The sequence below is a fragment of the Scomber scombrus genome, chromosome 6 (assembly GCF_963691925.1).
Source record: "Scomber scombrus chromosome 6, fScoSco1.1, whole genome shotgun sequence".
NCBI classification, from domain to species: Eukaryota; Metazoa; Chordata; class Actinopteri; order Scombriformes; family Scombridae; genus Scomber; species Scomber scombrus.
The window spans coordinates 33,495,247-33,515,188 of record NC_084975.1 but is presented as its reverse complement, the minus strand read 5'-3'; the positions used below and the strand labels follow the sequence as shown (position 1 = coordinate 33,515,188).

General features: G+C 41.6%; 1 protein-coding gene across 1 annotated transcript in view; it reads left to right on the top strand.

The window, feature by feature from the left end:
- Positions 1–19,942, top strand: part of LOC133982539 (anoctamin-1-like) — a 205,529-nt gene that overhangs the window by 160,228 nt on the left and 25,359 nt on the right. Inside the window, exons 17-22 of the mRNA XM_062421594.1 lie at positions 1,000–1,111; positions 1,258–1,315; positions 2,446–2,546; positions 3,201–3,343; positions 15,783–15,935; positions 16,160–16,212. Coding sequence (XP_062277578.1) covers positions 1,000–1,111; positions 1,258–1,315; positions 2,446–2,546; positions 3,201–3,343; positions 15,783–15,935; positions 16,160–16,212 — 620 coding nt within the window. The remainder of the gene's footprint in view (positions 1–999; positions 1,112–1,257; positions 1,316–2,445; positions 2,547–3,200; positions 3,344–15,782; positions 15,936–16,159; positions 16,213–19,942) is intronic.

Sequence of the window (19,942 nt, the reverse complement as noted above, 5' to 3'; positions counted from 1 at the left end):
TCGGATTGCGAAGAAACGGACAACCCATGTCTGGCAGCTTGCTTCAGGTGGGAGGAGACAGGTAGAAACTCAGGGTTTCTTAAAGAAAACCTGCCAGCGAGCAGGTTATGTACACAGTCAGTTACCATGGTGACTGACTCAGAGTTTCAGTTACCTCTCTTTCTGGAACGGATAACATGGAGTTTCCCTCATCTCAGGGTTAACTTACTCTGAGTTTTCACATAACCTGCTTTCTGGAATACCCCCCTGGTACGGCGTAAAGTAGCCTTTCAAGACTACCCTTTCCGTTAGGAGTTAATGTCGTTGTGTTTTTGTTAATGTTGTATCTTTTTTCTTTTTGTCGTTGTGTTTTTGTAAATTTCGTTGTGTTTTTCTTTTTGTTGTTGTCGTTTGCCCTTCAGGGCCACCCTAGAATACAGTACTAAACTGCTTAACACATTTTAATATGTGTAATACCTTTAATATCTTTAATACCTGTTATTCAGTATGTTTAGGTTATCTGTTCTAGCCATCTTTTTTTAATGTTTCATCTTCCCGTCTGTGTGTTATAAGCACTGCTGGAGTCAGGATGTGGTTAACTTAGAATAATGTCTGGAAACAAGGGAAAACCAACAGTGGTAACTGACAGAACTAAACTCTGCTACCAAGATATCTGCTCACCAAATGTGGGTGTGTATATCTAGTATGTGTAGTTAGTAAGAGGGGAAAGGGGTTAGGGTAGAGAGATCTTCGTATTCGTGGGAAGGCACAATAATTACTTGTGTGTCGCTTAAGGAAGTGCTCTTTTGTTTGACTCTGCTGGATTTCTCACCTAAGTGTGAGTTGAGCAAAGCATGGTGGGAGATGAAGTCTGTTTTGTTCAACTTGGCACCATTTCTTTATCAGGCTGCAGTGAGGCGTTATGTGTGTGCAGGCCTGACTTTGTCTCATACGCAGGGCATATTATGTTTTCTATTGCACATTGCAGGAAATCAAAGACACATATGTATTCCTTTTTAGAGGTTCCAAAAACAGACAAGAGTTTTGAGGAACGACTGATCTTCAAGACCTTCATTCTCAAGTTTGTCAATGCTTTCAGCCCCATCATCTACATTGCTTTCTTTAGGGGAAGGTCAGTGACCTCATTATATTTGAAATTGCATTTGTGTAGCTTTCAGTTAATTGGTTTCTCTGTTACTTTCTGTCATGCTTTCATTCTAATTTGTTTTACCAAACTTAATAAATTTCATTAAATGTTCAATTCATTTTTCCCACTAGACTGGTAGGCAGACCAGGCAGCTACCTGTATGTATTTGAATCCTACAGAATGGAAGAGGTAAGGCTTACTTCTACAAACTATCAGTTTTTTGTAACCACACTCCTGGGATTAGAGTTGAAGTGTTCCTTGCATTCTCTTCTTATATACTAGGGGTGTAAAGATACATCGATCTACGTAAATACATGGATTTAAAATAGAGATCAGAGATCATCATCTTTAAGGCATTTATTTTGAAATTCCCTTGGCATGTCGGTCTCCTCATGAGCGCGCACACCTCCTAACAAAATGCAAGCGGCACCACAGCAATTGAGTGAAGCTGACCAGCCTTTTTCCACAACAACCCCCCCCCCAAAAAACAAAAAACAAAAACATTGCAGCAACCAGCAACACGCAGGTAGCCGGATTAAAGGTAAGTATATCATCAAATGCTTTGACATAAAGTCACTGTAAACTCGGCCACACAGAAAGGCCTGAACCTTCATGTGTGTTACATACAAACCTATTGAGTCTCTTTGACTGCCAAAGCACAGTCTCAACCAAGTATTGGAAATTCAGAACTTGGACTTGGACTTAAGTTTGCATCATTTCAATAACTGGCATTCAAAGTTCTGCCAATCCTCTTCCCTTCATCCAATTTGAACAAAACTCAGTGTGTAATGTCAGGACAAAATGTCTTCAGTGAGTTTAATCAGGATTGCTTGAAGGCATGTTGAGCTATGGACAAATATGTGATAGGCCATGCCCACAGGCATCAATCGGTAATAGGTCTTCAGATTTTGGTTATTACTTGATCCCAGATGCACACCAATTTTGCTGAAATTCTTCCCCCTGTGGGTCGTGCTCAGAATACTTTGGCAGAGTTTCCTACCTAAATCATGGTTTTATGCTGGTTTTTTCATACAACTAAGATGAAACTGGTTTGTTTTGCAAAAGCAATACACTGCTTGTATGCCATGTAAATGTTTGTGTAGGAGGTGTATCCATAGAATCATGCAGAATCTGATACTTTTTTATTCTTGTAATACAGGATAGAAAATGTGTTTTGAAATAAAAAAACTCAGCATCTGGTCAAGAGCTGTCATTCATAAGCTATTTATCCTGATCAATTTTAAACCATCACATATATGTTGTAATTTTGCATTACTTATTAAAAAACATTTTTGCTGTGGTGGACTGCTGTTTTACAGTGTGCTCATGGAGGCTGTTTGATGGAGCTGTGTATCCAGCTGAGCATCACCATGTTGGGGAAGCAGCTAATTCAGAACAACCTTTTTGAGATTGGAATACCGTAAGTATGCATCAAAATTTAACTTTCTTTTACATTGTGTCATGAAGTGTGGAATGCTGGACATGAAACCTTTTTTAAAACTGCTGTTCCTTTTAGGAACAAGGGCTCTTATATTAAATACATGTGTTAAATTTATCCACATGTAGCCCACGAGCACATGCAATATTGTATCTTTCTTCTCAAATTTGGGCAAATTCAGACATTCCTACAGATGTCACTTTGGCTATTATGAACAGAAAAAACAGTCTGGTATCCCTTTTATTAAACACCATTGTGAAAAAGCAATAACTTTAAAAAAAAATAATACGTAAGCACTTATTTCTCATGGAATGAAACTGCCTTATGTATTATCACATCCCAAGTATGGCACGTTGATACCATGGTAACAAGTGGTTGTATATGGAAGGGAGATCATTGCCCCCTTTCTTTTCAAAGACACTCTGCTGTCAGAAGTCAATCAACCTATAAAACAGTAGCCAGCATATCTGTTTTAAGAAACAAAACTAAAGCTAAATTAATCTAAACATATACCTGTCCAGCATCAGCAGGTCAGCATGGCAAAATGAGAATAGAAGAAAGACAGAAAATATTTGCATGCTTGCGTGTTCACATTTCTTCTACATATGTACATGTCTGTCTACGTATGTTTCTCAGGAAACTAAAGAAGCTGATTCGCTTCATCCGGTCAAAGCAAGGGGCTTTTCAAGAAGAAGAGAGACAGAAGAAGCTGCAGAGATATGAAATTGACCACTTCCTTGAACCATTTGCTGGGTTAACACCTGAATATATGGAAATGAGTCAGTACTACACACGAACATATCCGTGCACATGAACCTATCACACTTTGTGTGTGTGTGTATGTGTGTGTGTGTGCGCAAACTGATGCCTTAGCCAAAAACAAATAAAACACTCGAAGAAAAACAAAACACTTGTGTTGATTAAAATCATCTATATATACTTGCTAACACCTAATATTGAATTTTATTAGTCCCTCTGAGTCTGAGGGATTATTCCTCTAATCATATTAATTTTTAAATTGTTCACTGTTCAAGGTTAAATGGTCCTGCATCTTCCATATCTTCATATATGGGTTAGTGACAAATAAGGGTACATATATATATATATACACACACATATACACACACATACACATATATGTATATATATATATCTATCTATCTATATATATATATATATATATATATGTCTTGAGACCACCTTGCTTGTATAAGTGTTACCATTCAAATTCAGGGAGCGCTTTTCACTCTATTTAGCCTGTTGAATGTCACCCGTGATCATCAGCATCATCAGCATGATCAACTGCACTAAAGTGTCCATATACTGTTTATTAAACCAAAGTTTCAGGAAAAATATAAACAGATATAACAGAAATATATCAAACCCAACGCTCAAGGAATTTTCAGCTGACTTAGACACTCTACTTTGCATTAATTTTATACATCATAACATAATATACATCCATAATAACAGTTAATGGAGAAATAATAGATCATGACAAGATTTTTAGGCATGGGCCTTGAAGTGTTGACCCTTAGCATCGTAAATTGGCTCTGGGAATGTGGAATTCACCTCACTAAAGGGGAAGGAGCCGGAGGAGCCGAATACTCACAAGTTCTTGGCTGAGTGCCACCATGTTGGCTTTCCCCCGCAGAACGAGAGGGTCACCTCCTTGCCACTTTGCCGATAGCCAAGGCCACTTGTCTGCATACTGGCCCAAGAAGTATAGGGAACTAGACCTTGAGGGGGTGGCTGCGCGTCAGCAGAGGCAGGTGCCGAGGGTTGCGGTGCACCAGTCAGAACAGAGGCTGAGGGTTGCGGCGCGCCAGCCGGAACAGAGGCGGAAGGTTGCGGCTCACCCGCTGGGGCCTGGGGTTGCAGCTCGTCTGCTGGGGCCAGGGGTTGCTGCTCGTCCATTGGGGCCGGCTGGTAGCTGCGGGCCAGCGGGAACAGGGGATAGCTGCGCACCAGCCATAATAGGGGATGGCTGCACGTCAGCTGGAACAAGAGGTGGCAGGGACTGAGGCACTAACTGAGGTAACAACACACATACATATTGCACCTTGGCAGCATTGGACCCAAAAGAAACAGGTCGGAGCTGAAAAACAGTGTTACACTGGAACAAAAAAACCTCTACAGAGGAGTGGATGACCTGTAAAAGGTTCTGGATCTGGAACTCTGGAATCCCGTGGTTCCGCTATAGGTGAACCTGTGGGTGCTGCAGCTGAAGGAAGAGCAGAAGCAGATGAATAAACAAGAAGACTGGACTGAAACTAAAGCAGAGACCTGGGAGGCAAGTTCTGATAACTGGTGACTTAGAGATTGATTGTGTTAAGAAAAAGTCCGGATGTGCTGATCATGAAGACCGATCATGGAGCTTTGGTGAAAAAGAGCTTGGTGAACCCGGGAGGGACCAGAGCCAGTGTCTGCTAGGTCTGAATGTTGGCCAGATTGTTCTGTCATAATGGTGAATACTCAGACCTAAGGTGCAGACACAGTAAATCAGAGATTAAGGTGGTGAACACAAAACCGGGTTTACGTATATGACAATTAGGAAGCTCAAAGCAGGTAGGTTCAGGGGGTAGCAGGAAGAACCTGGGGTCTGGGTACTTAGCGTGGAGATCTATAGTGGTGTTCACAACAGGCAGGAGCGGCTGGAGCCAGGAAGCTGGTTTCTTCTTGAATCCAGTGGCAGTTCTGAGTGGAGGTTCTGGGATCCATGGAGTCGACAGGGAACGGTTGAGTTTTGCTGGTGTACAAGGTGGAGCGGAGATCAGGAGACAAGGAGCAGTGGATGAATGAAGAGCTGACAACCGGAGATCTGCACATAGAGTGTAACGTTAGGATAACGGAGACGCAACAGTGAGAGTGAGCCAGAGCACAGTACCACGCAGGCAAAACTTAAATATTGGTGAGTAGTAGTAGACAGCCGAAAACAAGACACACCCACAGAAAGGAAGGAGGGAAAAGGGGAAACAAAGGGAAAAACACTGGGATCCTGACAACAGTAAGTCAGACCTGTTCTTGGTGGGTGTTGGGCTCAGCCAGGGCTGCCCCATGTCTCCGATCCTGTTTGTGATATTTATGGCAAAGGGGGAGGGGAGTGTCCAGTTTGGGGACCTCAGAATTGTCTCTACTGTTTGTGGATGATGTAGTTCTGTTGGCTTCAACACACCAGGACCTCCAACAGGCACTGGGATGGTTTGCAGCCGAGTGCAAAGCGGTCACGATGAGAGTCAGCGCCTCCAAATTGGAGGTCATTGTGCTCTGCCCCCTCAGGGGTGGGAGGCATTTGCTGCCCCAAGTGGAGGAGTTTAAGTATCTTGGGGTCTTATTCACGATTGAGGGTAGGATGGAGCGTGAGATCGACAGGCGGATCGATGCGGCATCAGCAGTGATGCGGGTGTTGCACCGGACTGTCCTGGTGAAGAAGGAGCTGAGCCTGAAGGGGAACCCTCAATTAAGCGGTCAATCTACGTTCCAACGTCCAAGTTTTTTGTAGTGACTGAAAGAATGATATCATGGATACAAGCGGCCAAAATGAGTTTCCCCCGGAGAGTGGCTGGGCTCAGCCTTAGAGATAGGGTCAGGAGTTCAGACATCCGGAGGCTATGAGTAGAGCCGCTGGTCCTCCGCATCGAAAGGAGCCAGCTGAGGTGGTTCGGGCGTCTGGTCAGGATGCCTCCTGGACACCTCCCTTTAGAGGTGTTCAAGGCAGGAGGGATTATATATCTCTCCTGGCCTGGGAACGCCTTGGAATCTCCCAGGAGGAGCTGACGATTGTTGCTGGGGAGAAGGATGTCTGGGTAACATTGCTTAGCCTAATGCTGCCGGGACCCGGCCCCGGATAAGTGGCAGACGATGGATGGATGGATCTGCTTGTGTTAGTGTAGAACTGCTCTTATTATTAGGGCCCGAGCGGCGACTGCAAGTCGCCTGGCGAAAGCCCTATTGAAATTCGTTCATGCCCCAACGTGCAAGTGACCCCAAAGTGCAAGTGACCCTAAAGTAATCAAGTAATCAAGTAATCATGTGGTATGGAAGACCCCCGGGGAAAAATGCTATATTGAAATTGTAATGTTTATTATTAGGGCCCGAGCGGCGACTGCAAGTCGCCTGGCGAAAGCCCTATTGAAATTGTAATGTTTATTATTAGGGCCCGAGCGGCGACTGCAAGTCGCCTGGCGAAAGCCCTATTGAAATTCGTTCATGCCCCAACGTGCAAGTGACCCCAAAGTGCAAGTGACCCTAAAGTAATCAAGTAATCAAGTAATCATGTGGTATGGAAGACCCCCGGGGAAAAATGCTATATTGAAATTGTAATGTTTATTATTAGGGCCCGAGCGGCGACTGCAAGTCGCCTGGCGAAAGCCCTATTGAAATTGTAATGTTTATTATTAGGGCCCGAGCGGCGATTGCAAGTCGCCTGGCGAAAGCCCTATTGAAATTCGTTCATGCCCCAACGTGCAAGTGACCCCAAAGTGCAAGTGACCCCAAAGTAATCAAGTAATCAAGTAATCATGTGGTATGGAAGACCCCGGGGGAAAAATGCTATATTGAAATTGTAATGTTTATTATTATTATTAGGGCCCGAGCGGCGACTGCAAGTCGCCTGGCGAAAGCCCTATTGAAATTGTAATGTTTATTATTATTATTATTAGGGCCCGAGCGGCGACTGCAAGTCGCCTGGCGAAAGCCCTATTGAAATTGTAATGTTTATTATTATTATTATTCTTCCGACATTTCGTGCCCCAATTTCGCCCCTTTCCCAAATGCGAAAATGCTTATACTTTTGCACGGACGTCCGGCCTCATCCGAAACTCGATATTTTTGGGTGGTCGCACATGGTCGACGCAGAATGGCGGAATAACGCCCCCTACAAAGTCCAAAAATGCCCATAGGGAATTTTGCTAACTTTATCCTATGCTCACAAAATTCGGTGAGCATATGCAAAAAAGCCTCTTGACCTCATGACCTCAACCCAACAGGAAGTCGGCCATTTTGGTTTTGATTTTTCTCGCCTAAAATTAACTCCTCCCACAGCGTTCACCCGATCAAGTTCAAATTAGGTACGCAACATCTCCAGACCTAGCTGAGCTTAAGTTGTGCTCTGCGCATCCGTAGGTCAAAGGGCGTGTCTGCCAGGGCTCAACTAACCTTGGCGTGCGAACCATGTACATACGAGTGGCTATCACGCCCACATACTTCATCCAATCAGCTTCAAACTTGCTGGACATGATGATGGCTCCGCCCTGAACGTCCCGATATATTAACTTCCCACGTAACTCATAGCGCCCCCCGGTGGTAACAGGAAGTGAACTTAAATTCATGAAAAATACATAGTTGACACCATCAACTTCATTCCACTTCTCAAACATGCAGAACTAGTTGGTGAAGCTACATTATGAACACTGTGAAGCTACGAGTAATGGCGTCCCTGTGGGGGCGTGGCTACCATCAATTCCTCGCCATGAAAATACGTTTGGCTTTTTGATGGCTTTATTGAACTCGTATCATCATGAAAATTGGTACACAGGTCCAGGGTGCCGACCTCAACGCCTCCATTCGCTCATAGGCGATCTCACTCGTGTCGCCCCCTAGTGGAAACAGGAAGTGCCATATTTTACATCATCATTGTGCGATTTCCACAAAAGTTCACATGTGTAATGACTGTCTTACCCTGAACGCAACCGCTTGTGTTTTGTTACACTCTACTGCCCCCTGGTGGATGAACCATCAACCTCTCATAACTCCTTCATGCTTTGTCCAATTCACTCCAAACTTCACATGACTGATGAGCTGCCGCCCTGAACACACCAGACCACACCAGACCATATGTGTAACTACCTGTGACTGCCCCCTACTGGATGAACGAAACATTGCATTTTTGGCCTCCTTCCAGGTTTTTTCTCACTTTCTGCTTCAAGCCACAGCCCCGCCATGCCTAAGGCCCCGCAGTGGCATGGGTGAGTGAGGGCCCGCCATCGCCGCTTGCGGCTTTAATTAGTATTGTTATATCAGATCATGCTCCAGTTTCATTTGAACTCATCATACCATGTCATTGTTTAAGCCCTGGAGACTGGAGACCACTTTTACTTGCAGATGATAACTTTGTACAGTTTTAGCCTCTGTAATAAAACTCTTCCTTGAGATGAATGACTCCCCAGAAATCTTTATGGGTGACTCTCAAAGCACCACATCTGGGGCCTGATTATCGCCTACTCCTCTAACATCAAGGAGCAGGAGACCACAAAACTCACAAAACCCTGATTTATACTAAGAAATGTTGTCTCAAACTGAATATGCAAGATCAAACACCCTTTAGCTCCATCAGTTACCGGAGCAATTACAACTCTGCCCCGTGGCCAAGGTCTGCATGGGTTCACTTTTGAATATTCAAAGAAATTTCCATGTTACTATCTCCTTTACTTCTTGCCATGTTCACCAAATATTTTGACCACGGCTACCTTCCTGCAGTTCTAACCCAAATCTCTGTAAATCTTAAAGTCGTCTCTCGCTCCTCAACATAGATCTCCTTATTTTCAGCTCCAGCGGGGCACAAGAAAGGGCTGGTCAAACACAAAGATCTATTCATGGCCTGTTACCACATAGTGGACATGCATGACATGCAGGTCTACTGGAAGAAAGTCAGAGGCCACTCTTGTGTCCCTGGACAGGACAAATAGATCAATGACCTGACTGACATTTTAACTAGCAGGGTGCTCTTAATGGGACTCCCTGGCAATTTGACCTTCACCTGGCCTTCCTGCCCTTTCCCTGTTGTCTGCTCTGGCGATAGGATAAAAAAAACCTCCCCTGCTCTTCATCTGCTTTTAATGTAGAAAAATTGGTGTTGGTGAAATTCTCCAGTTACATTTTTTGTTAAGCTAATTACCATTGCTATTTTTCCAGTGTCTTTTCTGTGTGTCCTCCTAGCACAAGTAAAAATGAAGGGCCATGTTGCCCTGTTCATCAGAATCAAGATGCCTTTATTGTCATTGTACTGTTGAAAACCATACAACATACAAAAGGTGCTGCAAGTTTTAAAACACATACTCCACAAATTCGTTCAGACATATTAATTACACAATAAATGATAATAAATAAAAACAAATGTTATGATGGTATTTGTAGACTGGGCTGGTGTACAGTCATATGTGTGCAGTGAGTACAGTGTTGGGCTCAGTACACAGCCTTATTGTGAACCGTTGCTGAGTGTGATGGTGGAGGAGAGATGGGGTCCAAGCTTTACAGTCTGTGGGCGGTTTGTTAGAAAGTCTAATCCAGTTGCAGGTGTGAGTGGGGAGGCCAAGGTCAGACAGCTTGCTGATCAGTATATTCAGGATGTTTGTGTTGACTGCAAAGCTAAAATCAATGAAGAGCATTCTCACATAGTTCCCACTGTGTTCCAGGTGGTTGAGTCCTGAGTGGAGAGGTATGGCAATGCCATCTTCCATAGATCTGTGGGGGAACACCGGTAGTAAAACACCTCCAAACCAGGAGATACTGGTTGTTTTAGTACCAGTCTCTCAAAGCACTACAATATAATGTGCAACTGGCCTGTAATCATTTAAACCTGTGGCAGCAACTGGCTACCCGATAGCAATAATAACTGGCCTGCCAAATCATTATTATTAGTAGTATTTTTATTTATTTTTTATTTATTTTTACAATGGCTTCAGGAAGTGGACTGTGCCTTGCTAAAATAGCAATGCTCTATGTGTGGTATTGTAGCCGGACATGGGGGTCTGTTTTCAATCAATCAATCAATCAATCTTTATTCATATAGCGCCAAATCACAAAAAAGTTATCTCAAGGTTCTTTACACATAGAGCAGGTTCTAAACCGTACTCTTCAGGTTTTCATTTTAAAGAGACCCAACATTCCCACATGAGCAGCACTTAGCGACAATGGCAAAAAAAAACTCCCTTTTAACAGGAAGAAACCTCAGAACCAGGCTCAAAGTGGGCGGCCATCTGCCTCGACCAGTTGGGGTAGAGAGGAGAGAGAGGAAGAATAGGAGAGAGAAGCACATAGAAAATAAACATTGAAGCTAGAAGGTCCGGGACTGGAATCTGTCATCCGGATGTCTACAGGCGCAGATTACCTGTGAGACGAGAAAGCACAGACAACTCCGGGGAAGAAGTTTAGGTTATTGAATGAATTAATAATACATGAATGTTAATGGATATAGATGGATGGATAGAGAGAGAGAGAGAGAGAGGAGGGAGGAGCTCAGTGCATCATGGGAGGAGGAGTCCCCCGGCACAGCTGGTCCAGGACAAGCCTGGCCGGCCCTAATTATAAACTTTATCAAAAAGGACGGTTTTAAGCCTACTCTTAAAAGTAGAGAGGATGTCTGCCCTCCGGACCAAATCTGGGAGATGGTTCCACAGGAGAGGAGCCTGATAACTGAAGGCTCTGCCTCCCATTCTACTTTTAGAGATACTAGTAACCACAAGTAGGCCTGCATGCTGGGAGCGCAGTGTTCTGGTAGGTACATAAGGTACTATGAGCTCTTTAAGATATGATGGAGCCTGACCATTAAGAGCTTTAAAAGTGAGGAGAAAGATTTTAAATTCTATTCTAGATTTTACGGGAAGCCAATGCAGTGAAGCCAAAATAGGAGTAATATGATTTCTCTTTCTAGTTTTGTCAGAACGCGTGCAGCTGCATTCTGGACCAGTTGGAGAGTCTTTAGAGATTTATTAGGGCAGCCTGATAATAATGAATTACAATAATCCAGCCTAGAAGTAACAAATGCATGGATTAGTTTTTCAGCATCATTTTGAGACAGGATGTGTCTAATTTTTGAAATATTACGCAGATGAAAATAGACAGTCCTTGAAATTTGTTTTATATGGGAATTAAAGGACAAATCCTGGTCAAATATAACTCCTAGGTTCCTTACAGTAGTACTGGAGGCCAAAGTAATTATATCATTAGATAATGTGTTTCTGAGGTGTTTAGGGCCAAGCACAATAACTTCAGTTTTTTTTTAGTTTAATAGCAGGAAGTTGCAGGTCATCCAGGTCTTTATGTCCTTAATACATGTTTGTAGTTTAGTTAACTGGTTGATTGCATTAGGCTTTATTGATAGATATAATTGAGTATTGTCTGCATAACAATGAAAATTAATTGAGTGTTTACGAATAATGTTTCCTAAAGGAAGCATATATAAGGAGAATAGTATTGGTCCAAGCACTGAACCCTGAGGAACACCGTGTCTAACTTTTGTTTGCATGGAGGATTTATCATTGACATTTACAAACTGAAATCTATCTGACAGATAGGATTTTAACCAGTTTAATGCTGTTCCTTTAATGCCAATTAAATGTTCAAGTCTCTTTAACAGGATTTGATGATAACACAATAGTGTCGAAGGCAGCACTAAGATCTAACAGGACGAGGACAGAGAGAAGTCCATTATCTGATGAAGTTAAAAGGTCATTTGTAACTTTTACCAGTGCAGTTTCTGTACTATGATGAGCTCTAAATCCAGACTGAAAATCCTCAAATAAGCTGTTATTATTTAGAAAGTTACACAGCTGATTGGCAACTGCTTTCTCAAGGATTTTAGAGAGAAAGGGGAGGTTAGATATAGGCCTATAGTTAGCTAAAACCTCTGAATCAAGAGCAGGCTTTTTAAGAAAGTGGTTTAATTATAGCTACCTTAAAGGACTGTGGTACATATCCTGTCACTAAAGACAGATTTATCATATCTAATAAGGAAGTGCTAACTGAGGGAAAGACTTCCTTAAGCAGCCTAGTTGGAATCGGGTCTAAGAGACAGGTTGATGGTTTAGAAGAAGTGATCATTGAGGTTAGTTCTATAAGGTCGACTGAAGAAAAACAGTCTAGATAAATATCAGGTTTAACAGCATTTTCGAAGTTTCCTATGTTAAAGGATGAATCAGTGCCTATTGAGGGCAGGAGGTGATTAATTGTGTCCCTAATAGTTAAGATTTTATCATTAAATAAACTCATAAAGTCATCACTACTGAGAGTTAAAGGAATACATGGATCAGTAGTGTTATGACTCTTTGTCAGTTTAGCCAAAGTGCTGAAAAGAAACCTTGGACTATTTTTATTCTCCTCTATTAGTGATGAGTAGTAGGCAGCTCTGGTGTTACGGAGGTCCTTCTTATATGTTTTAAGACTGTCTTGCCAGGCTAAGTGAGATTCTTCTGATTTAGTGGAACGCCATATTCTTTCTAGTTTTCGTAAAATTTGTTTTAATTGTCTAGTTTGGGAATTATACCACAGAGCTGTTTTCTGTTGTTTAATTACCTTAGTTGTTTTTCAGAGTGTGACCCCTCTCTCACTTCTACTCTGCTGTAAACATTGTCGAAATCTCGCGGGATCCCGCACAGAGCACGAAATCTATTGCCGGAGATCCCACGAGATTTCGACGAAGTTCACAGCAGTAGCAGCAGAATAGAAGCCATCAGGTAAGTGTTATTTTAATAAACTCCTGGTGTACCTACACATTTTCCAATGCATCGATTTATGAGTAAAGACCATATTTGTACTACTGTAGAAGTTTGATACCATTCCAGGCATTATTATTGGGGTAATTTAGGAGATACACTGTTGGTCCCATTAGCACCTGTACTAATGTTGTATCTTCAGAGTTGCCACCGCTCAGGTCTGCTGCCTCTGCCGTGACTGTCTGTGTTTTGTGAGTGACTGCAGCTGCAGAGATGAGATGTGGCGTGAGTGCCACAGTGCAGGGACAATGCAGCTATGCTCACAAGCCAGATTTGTTTTTACAGAAACAATGGGTCCCACTGGCACCGTGTCCAACGGTAGTACCGTTGTGTAGAAATTATGGTATAGTATAATATACCATAAACGTGACGTTTTGGCACCGCGGTATACCGTGGGTACTGGTAGACCGTGCAACACTAGTGTTTGATTATGGTCTAAGCTAAACTAAGTAAAAATTTAACAGACAAGTACATTAAGAACTTAGTTACAATGAATAATCTAACACTTATTTTTCTACTACAATTTTATTTTTCAATTTGTGAACATGTGAGAAGTGCAGTGTCCTTATGTAATGTATAAGGAGCACAGGCTATTTTGACTACCACTCTGGCCCAACGTTGTTTGATTACAACATAGACATAACAAGCTCTAAGTCAAATTTGATGAATGATTTCCAAAATAACTAAGTATGTACATGTTCTAGACATTGTAATAAACACACAAAAAGATATTTGAGGAATTTTACTTACTTGAATATTGACAAATCCAGTTGTTCAAAATGAAGGAGATGAGCTCAACGGGAAGTTTGCAGGTAGAGTGAGTTCATGGCCAGATGACCGGACCTTTAAACACTTCTTCTATCCAATAGCATTGTGAGGACAAACAATAGGACCCATTAACTATGTAAATGTGGTCTTGAGGAAAAAAAACATTTGCAGACATTTTTTTAGAATTGTAAAAAGTGATGTTGTAATTCTGTTACAGTGGGTCTTACAGGGTTAATCCTGTTGGTTTTCATCTGATCCATGGTAATACTGATATAACTCAAGTATGTCATTGCATATTCCCGCTGAACTCTGCCAAAATCCCAAACCATGGACAGCTGACGGTTCGTCTTCTGAAAAGTAGGCTGACTCAACCATTTAATCGGGCTGGTGTTAGGTTAAGAGCTTAACTGAATTAAACCTAAAGTATTCATTCACTTTAATTCCCCTTTTTAATATCGTTACAGTAAAACCCAAAACCTCCGTCTAATTCCACCATTCATCCAAATGTTCCATTTATTAGATTGTATAGCATATAGTCAGTTGTTTATTCCTTTTGTTTTGTTCATTATTCACATTTTGCTTTTATTGATTGTTTATTATTGTTAGTTAATTAACCTTATATAATCATACTTGGTCGTCGTGTGTGTATTGATTTGGAATGAATATCAGGATTGTGGTAACTTCAGCTTAAAAAGAACCATTTTGGCAAAGTGGGGCCTGAGGGAGGACCCACTTTGCAAATTATGTGGGAAGAAATGTAAACTTGCCCATATCCTGGCCAGTTGCCACAAGGCTCTCACCCAGGGGAGGTATAATACCAATTTCCTCTGCCTTCGATTTATGCTAATTTCTAAAGTTTGTTTTGGCCATTCTCGCTCTACTTGTCTTTTAATAGAAGTAGCTGGATAGCATACCATGTTGAATTGGAAATTGCATGCTGCTGACATGCAGAGGGTGGCAGCAGACTAGGTAGGTGGTGTCTGGTAACTGGATAGATGTTGTACATTGGATGATGGGTGTCTGATAACTGGATAGGTAGTTTACAGTTTGGGTAGGGTTTTGAATAATACAGCTTTCCATACTCAGGTGTTGCTGCACACTGCATCAAAGCAAGAAGGTCCTTGGTTCGAACTCCCAGGTCCTTCATTTGTGGATTTTGCATGTTCTCCCCATGTTTCGGCTGGGTGCTCCGATTTCCATTAAAGACATATGGAAGGGATAATACTCCTCTCAGTGCCCCATGCAAAATAACTTGAGTTGGTCCGTGGGTGCTGCACTATGGCTGCCTACTGTTCTTAGTGTGTGTGTTTATAGGATGGTTCAAATGCATAGTATCAATTTCCCCACAGGGATTAATAAAGTACTACTTCTTCATCTTGATCTACACATCAGAGCCTCATTCAAGTAACTGAACTTGCTGCAAGTGGTTTGTTATAAGTATGGCTGTGCCTCAAGTTTCCAGCAGACTATAGCTTACTAAGTAGCATTTAATATAGCATCAGAACTAAGACAAAGTGTGAGACATCAAATTACAAAGAGGGACTCTTGTCTGTGTCAAAGCTGTTTCTAAAGCTGCACTGCGTTGAACTCTGAAATGCTTTGCAGAAAGTGGATTAGTTGTATCCAGTTCACCATCAGCAGACCAAAAGTGGCCTCACCATCAGATTTATACATAAGACTCAAAAGTACTGTCTATGTAATGTAGGTCTATGTAATGCCGATGTAAAAAAAGAAGTGCCACTATGAAACAAAAACTGTTTTATCCTGTCTCTCACCTTATTATTTATCTCCATTGTATGCATGATGTGCGCACATTCTCATTGCAAATTCTATGTACACATTGTCTGGCCACATTTCTGAACTGGAATAGTTTCCAGTACAATTGATTGTATCATGATCACAAATATAAGACTGATTTATTTCTCTTCTAATATATTCTTTTGTCTTGTTCTGTGTCCAGTCATTCAGTTTGGTTTTGTCACATTGTTCGTGGCATCCTTCCCCCTGGCTCCGCTTTTTGCTCTGCTAAACAACATAATCGAAATACGACTTGATGCCAAAAAATTTGTGACTGAATTGCGACGACCAGTGGCAGCAAGAGCCAAAGACATTGGTGGGTTATATTCAACATAGCTCTTATAAAAATGCATAAATGCATGAATGTATCCGATAGTAGAAAGAATACAGTTGGATCCTGGTGAAATGTTTTAAATGTTTCTGTAAATACATTTCTTCCAACCAACAAGATGCAGTAAACATTTTCATTATCTTCACAGCGCAAGCAATAAATCATTCTTCTTACTTATCAGCAGTTAATAAATATTGTTATGTCTACAGGTATATGGTACAACATCCTAAGAGGGGTAGCAAAAGTGGCTGTCATCATAAATGTAAGTAAAACATTATAAATGAATTCTTACAAATGTCTGTACTGTAGTAGTGATTCAAGCGTTTTGGGGGCTCTGTTGTCCACCACATTTGATTTCAAATGATGCAGGGACGAGCACATAGTGTTGAATTTCAGCTTCGGTTTGAGGATTTTTACATTCACATCCATAAACACATTGTAAATGTTTTTCTACACCCTACCCCAAACAATAAAAAGTGTTCCATACTCCCCAAACCCTGAAAGCTGGAAGTTAGTACTTTAATCCGAGAATGATAGTTAAATGTTTCAGTTGAAACTACAATTTTCGACAGTGTTTTGTAAAGCTTTTATCAGAGGTGGAGGTGGCCAAGGAGTGTCCAAGCTTTTGGGGGTTCTTAAGAAGAAAACTATCACTTCAGCTCAAATTCCAATGAGCTGGAATGAGTTAGAAACATGAAACTTGGTCCCCTACCTGAAAATGTTGTGCAACTGCTTCCCAAAGACATATGAGTATTTCTTAAGCTTGCCTATACCCCAGGATGAAGTGGAAAGGCAAAACAAGTGGTTTCATACACAAATGACAATCTATAAATGACTTTGTAGAAAATGTGAAAAAGTGGCTTGTTGATGCTGGTCAGCTATATGCACAACCTGATGTTGAGTGCTCTGAACATGTTGATGTTGATAATGAGGAAATTGGACCTGAGGATAGTGTTTCTAACATCTCACGCTCTAAATCAAGCCATGTAAAAGCTTCATCTCAGTTATCACATATCTCTAAAACATCACGCATCAAGGCTGAAGCAGAGAGAGCAGCTCTTATGGAACATGCTGCAGCATTGAAGAAAAAACATCGAGGCACAAGAGGAACAACTGAGGAAGGAAAAGGAAAGACTGGAGTTGGAAACTGAGATGGCAGCTGCTAATGCTAAAATCAGTGTATTGGAAGCTAATGCATAAAGGAGTGGTTCTAGAGTGTCAGATGGAATGCACTCTTATTTTGAAAAGGTGAAGTGTAATTTTAATAGGTAGATTCTTGATGTGTTGATGAAGAAGGAAACCACCGCTGACACGTCTCACTTTTATATTTTAAAGGTTTTATTACAAAGAGATCAGTGTCACACGTCCAATCTGAGAGAGTCCTGGTCCCAATCTGAATCTCTCTCTCTGTCCATTCTTACAACACTGTATATAGTTTCTTGTCTCCAAAAACTAAACAAATGGTCAGTCTGGAAACCCTGCCCTGACCCCTCATTTATGACTAGCTTTTAACAAATGGTCAGTCTGGAGAAATAGCGTCTGGCCTGTCCTTTATGGCTAACTTTTAACCTTTAACCTAAGTAAACATCTGCTTTTGGAAGATATACAAGACAAAGACATGACGTCTCAAGTTATCACAGGATAAGGGCAATCCAGACACTACAAAGGCTAATGCTAAACCCATCAGTAATCTCAGTCCTACTGCAGCTTCTAACATTCCTGAAAAAGAGCTAACTGACATCTTACCTCCACCACTGGTTGTTCGTCCAAAGGAAAGGACACAGGAACAGATTCCTAAAACATCAGTAAAAACCAACGTCCAGACTCAGGTGACAAATCAAGGGCAAGTTCACTGAGGGAAAAACAAACAACTTTGGCGACTGCTTGCACCATCTTGAACAGTACACCAGGGGGCAGCCACGAGATATAGTGCAAAGCTGCCAATATCTTACTCCAGATCAAGGATACCAGAGAGCCACAAATCTTCTCAGAGAACATTTTGGAAATGAACAAAAGATAACCTCTGCTTATATGGACAAAGTTTTCAGCTGGACACCTATTAAAGGTGAAGATGTTCAAGCATTGCCAGCCTTTGCTCTCTTCTTCATGGATGCTGCAATGCAACAGAAAATATCATCTACAGCAGTGGCGGCTGGTCAATGCGGGGCGCTGGGGCGCCGCCCAATCCAATAATCTAGAGAGAGTCTACTTAAACATATTAAATATAAATGAATTACATAATGCTAAATCGTTATGAAATAAAAAAAGTATTTGTTTGTAAAATCGCCTGTTAGTCTCTCAGCACCTGTCAGCATTCATTATAAATCGATTCCAAATTGTATTTTATTAATTTCTATATGTACTTCCTGTATGCGGGGCGCCGGCCTAATGGAAGTCAATGCAAGTCCTCAAACTTTTGACAAGCACATGACCTGAGGCTGCTCTCTCATTGGCCTGCGTCATGTTTCCCACGGGGCAAAGCTCAGTGCGTCATGTTTTTTAATCTACTGTGATTGGACAGTTCCGGCTGTCATTCACGCCCTCCCGTCAGCTGCTGTCACCCAAACTCCTGCTGACGGTAGGTTCAGGAGATGACGTTAAAGTGGAGCCGCGGAAATTAAAGAAGATTATTTTGTAATTTCTTTACAAAAACATAATTTCACAAGACTTTCACTAGAAGAGAGAAAGAGGATAAAGCAGTTTGGACCGGACCGGCTTCAGCAGCAGCAGGTGATGGACGAGCTGAGACCCGGAGCTTCTCCTGCTGCTGTTATGATAAACGGAGCTAGCTAGCTGGATGCAGTGTGAGTTATTCCTTTTATTGCTTTATCTGTTTGCTGTTTCAAAGTGTCAGCACCAAAACGTTGTGGACAACGACAGGGGAACGAGACCTAAAACATCTCTCTGAAAAAATGCAAACACTAAAGTAGCTGCAGCCATCGAGACAATAGCATGAAGCTAAGTTGTTTTTAGCAGACTTAGCATTGCTGAGCTCTTTCTGCAGCTGTTTCACCACATCTGGCCACATGTGGACCTCCACTATGCCAAGCTCCAGAAGAGGAACATAGATTCAGTCAGTGGCTGCATCCAGCAGCTCCAACAGGACATATAAAAGATCAGCTAGTAGCCGCATTCCTCTTATTAATATTGTAAAGTGTTAAAAATACTTTATAAAAGACATAACTATGATAAGTGTAAAAGATTAAAATGCATAAATGCAGGATAAGAAATGATGGAAGTAATTTTGACTATTACAGTTAATTTGGGGCACATTTCATTATTATAATAAGAAGTTAAATAAATTATGCTTAATCACAGCAGTGTATAGTGCTTAATGCGCCATCTATTGTCATGTTTAGGTATTGCAACAACTAACAGATTACAGTGAAATCAGGACTGAAGACACAATAACCAAAATATAGGTGGTGTCTCTTTTTAAGCATTTTACCTTATTGGTAACTCTGCTTTAACTGCTGGTATCTTTAGGTGATGTGAGTGAAATGGGCATTTTATCATGTCTAATTATAATTTTTTTATTCCTCTCTCTGTGGGTCAGAGATACTATACTGGGACAAACCAGGGAACATTTTTGCTGCGGTATGAAGTGGTGCTACGGATTGTTTGAAACAGCATCAAACTGCGCCCCCCCCAAACATTTTTGTCACCAGCCGCCACTGGTCTACAGTATATGAAGGAATTGGATTTGCCATCAAACATGAGAAACATTGTGCTGAAGTTGCCCTATAAGCTTCGAGAAAAGTTGAGAAATACCGCCTGTGACCTGCAAGAGCGGTGAGGGCACAGGTTGGTGCTCCCTGAAACTAATGTGTTTATTTTTGTTTTTATGGCTTATTTTGGTGTGTGATATTAATGCACACCTTGTCTATAGCCGCCTCGAACTACTAAGGATCGGCAATTCATCCAACCATCTTACTGTTGATTATCCATGAATACCAGCGGAGATCACAAGACCACCAGGCTCAGTCTGGGCT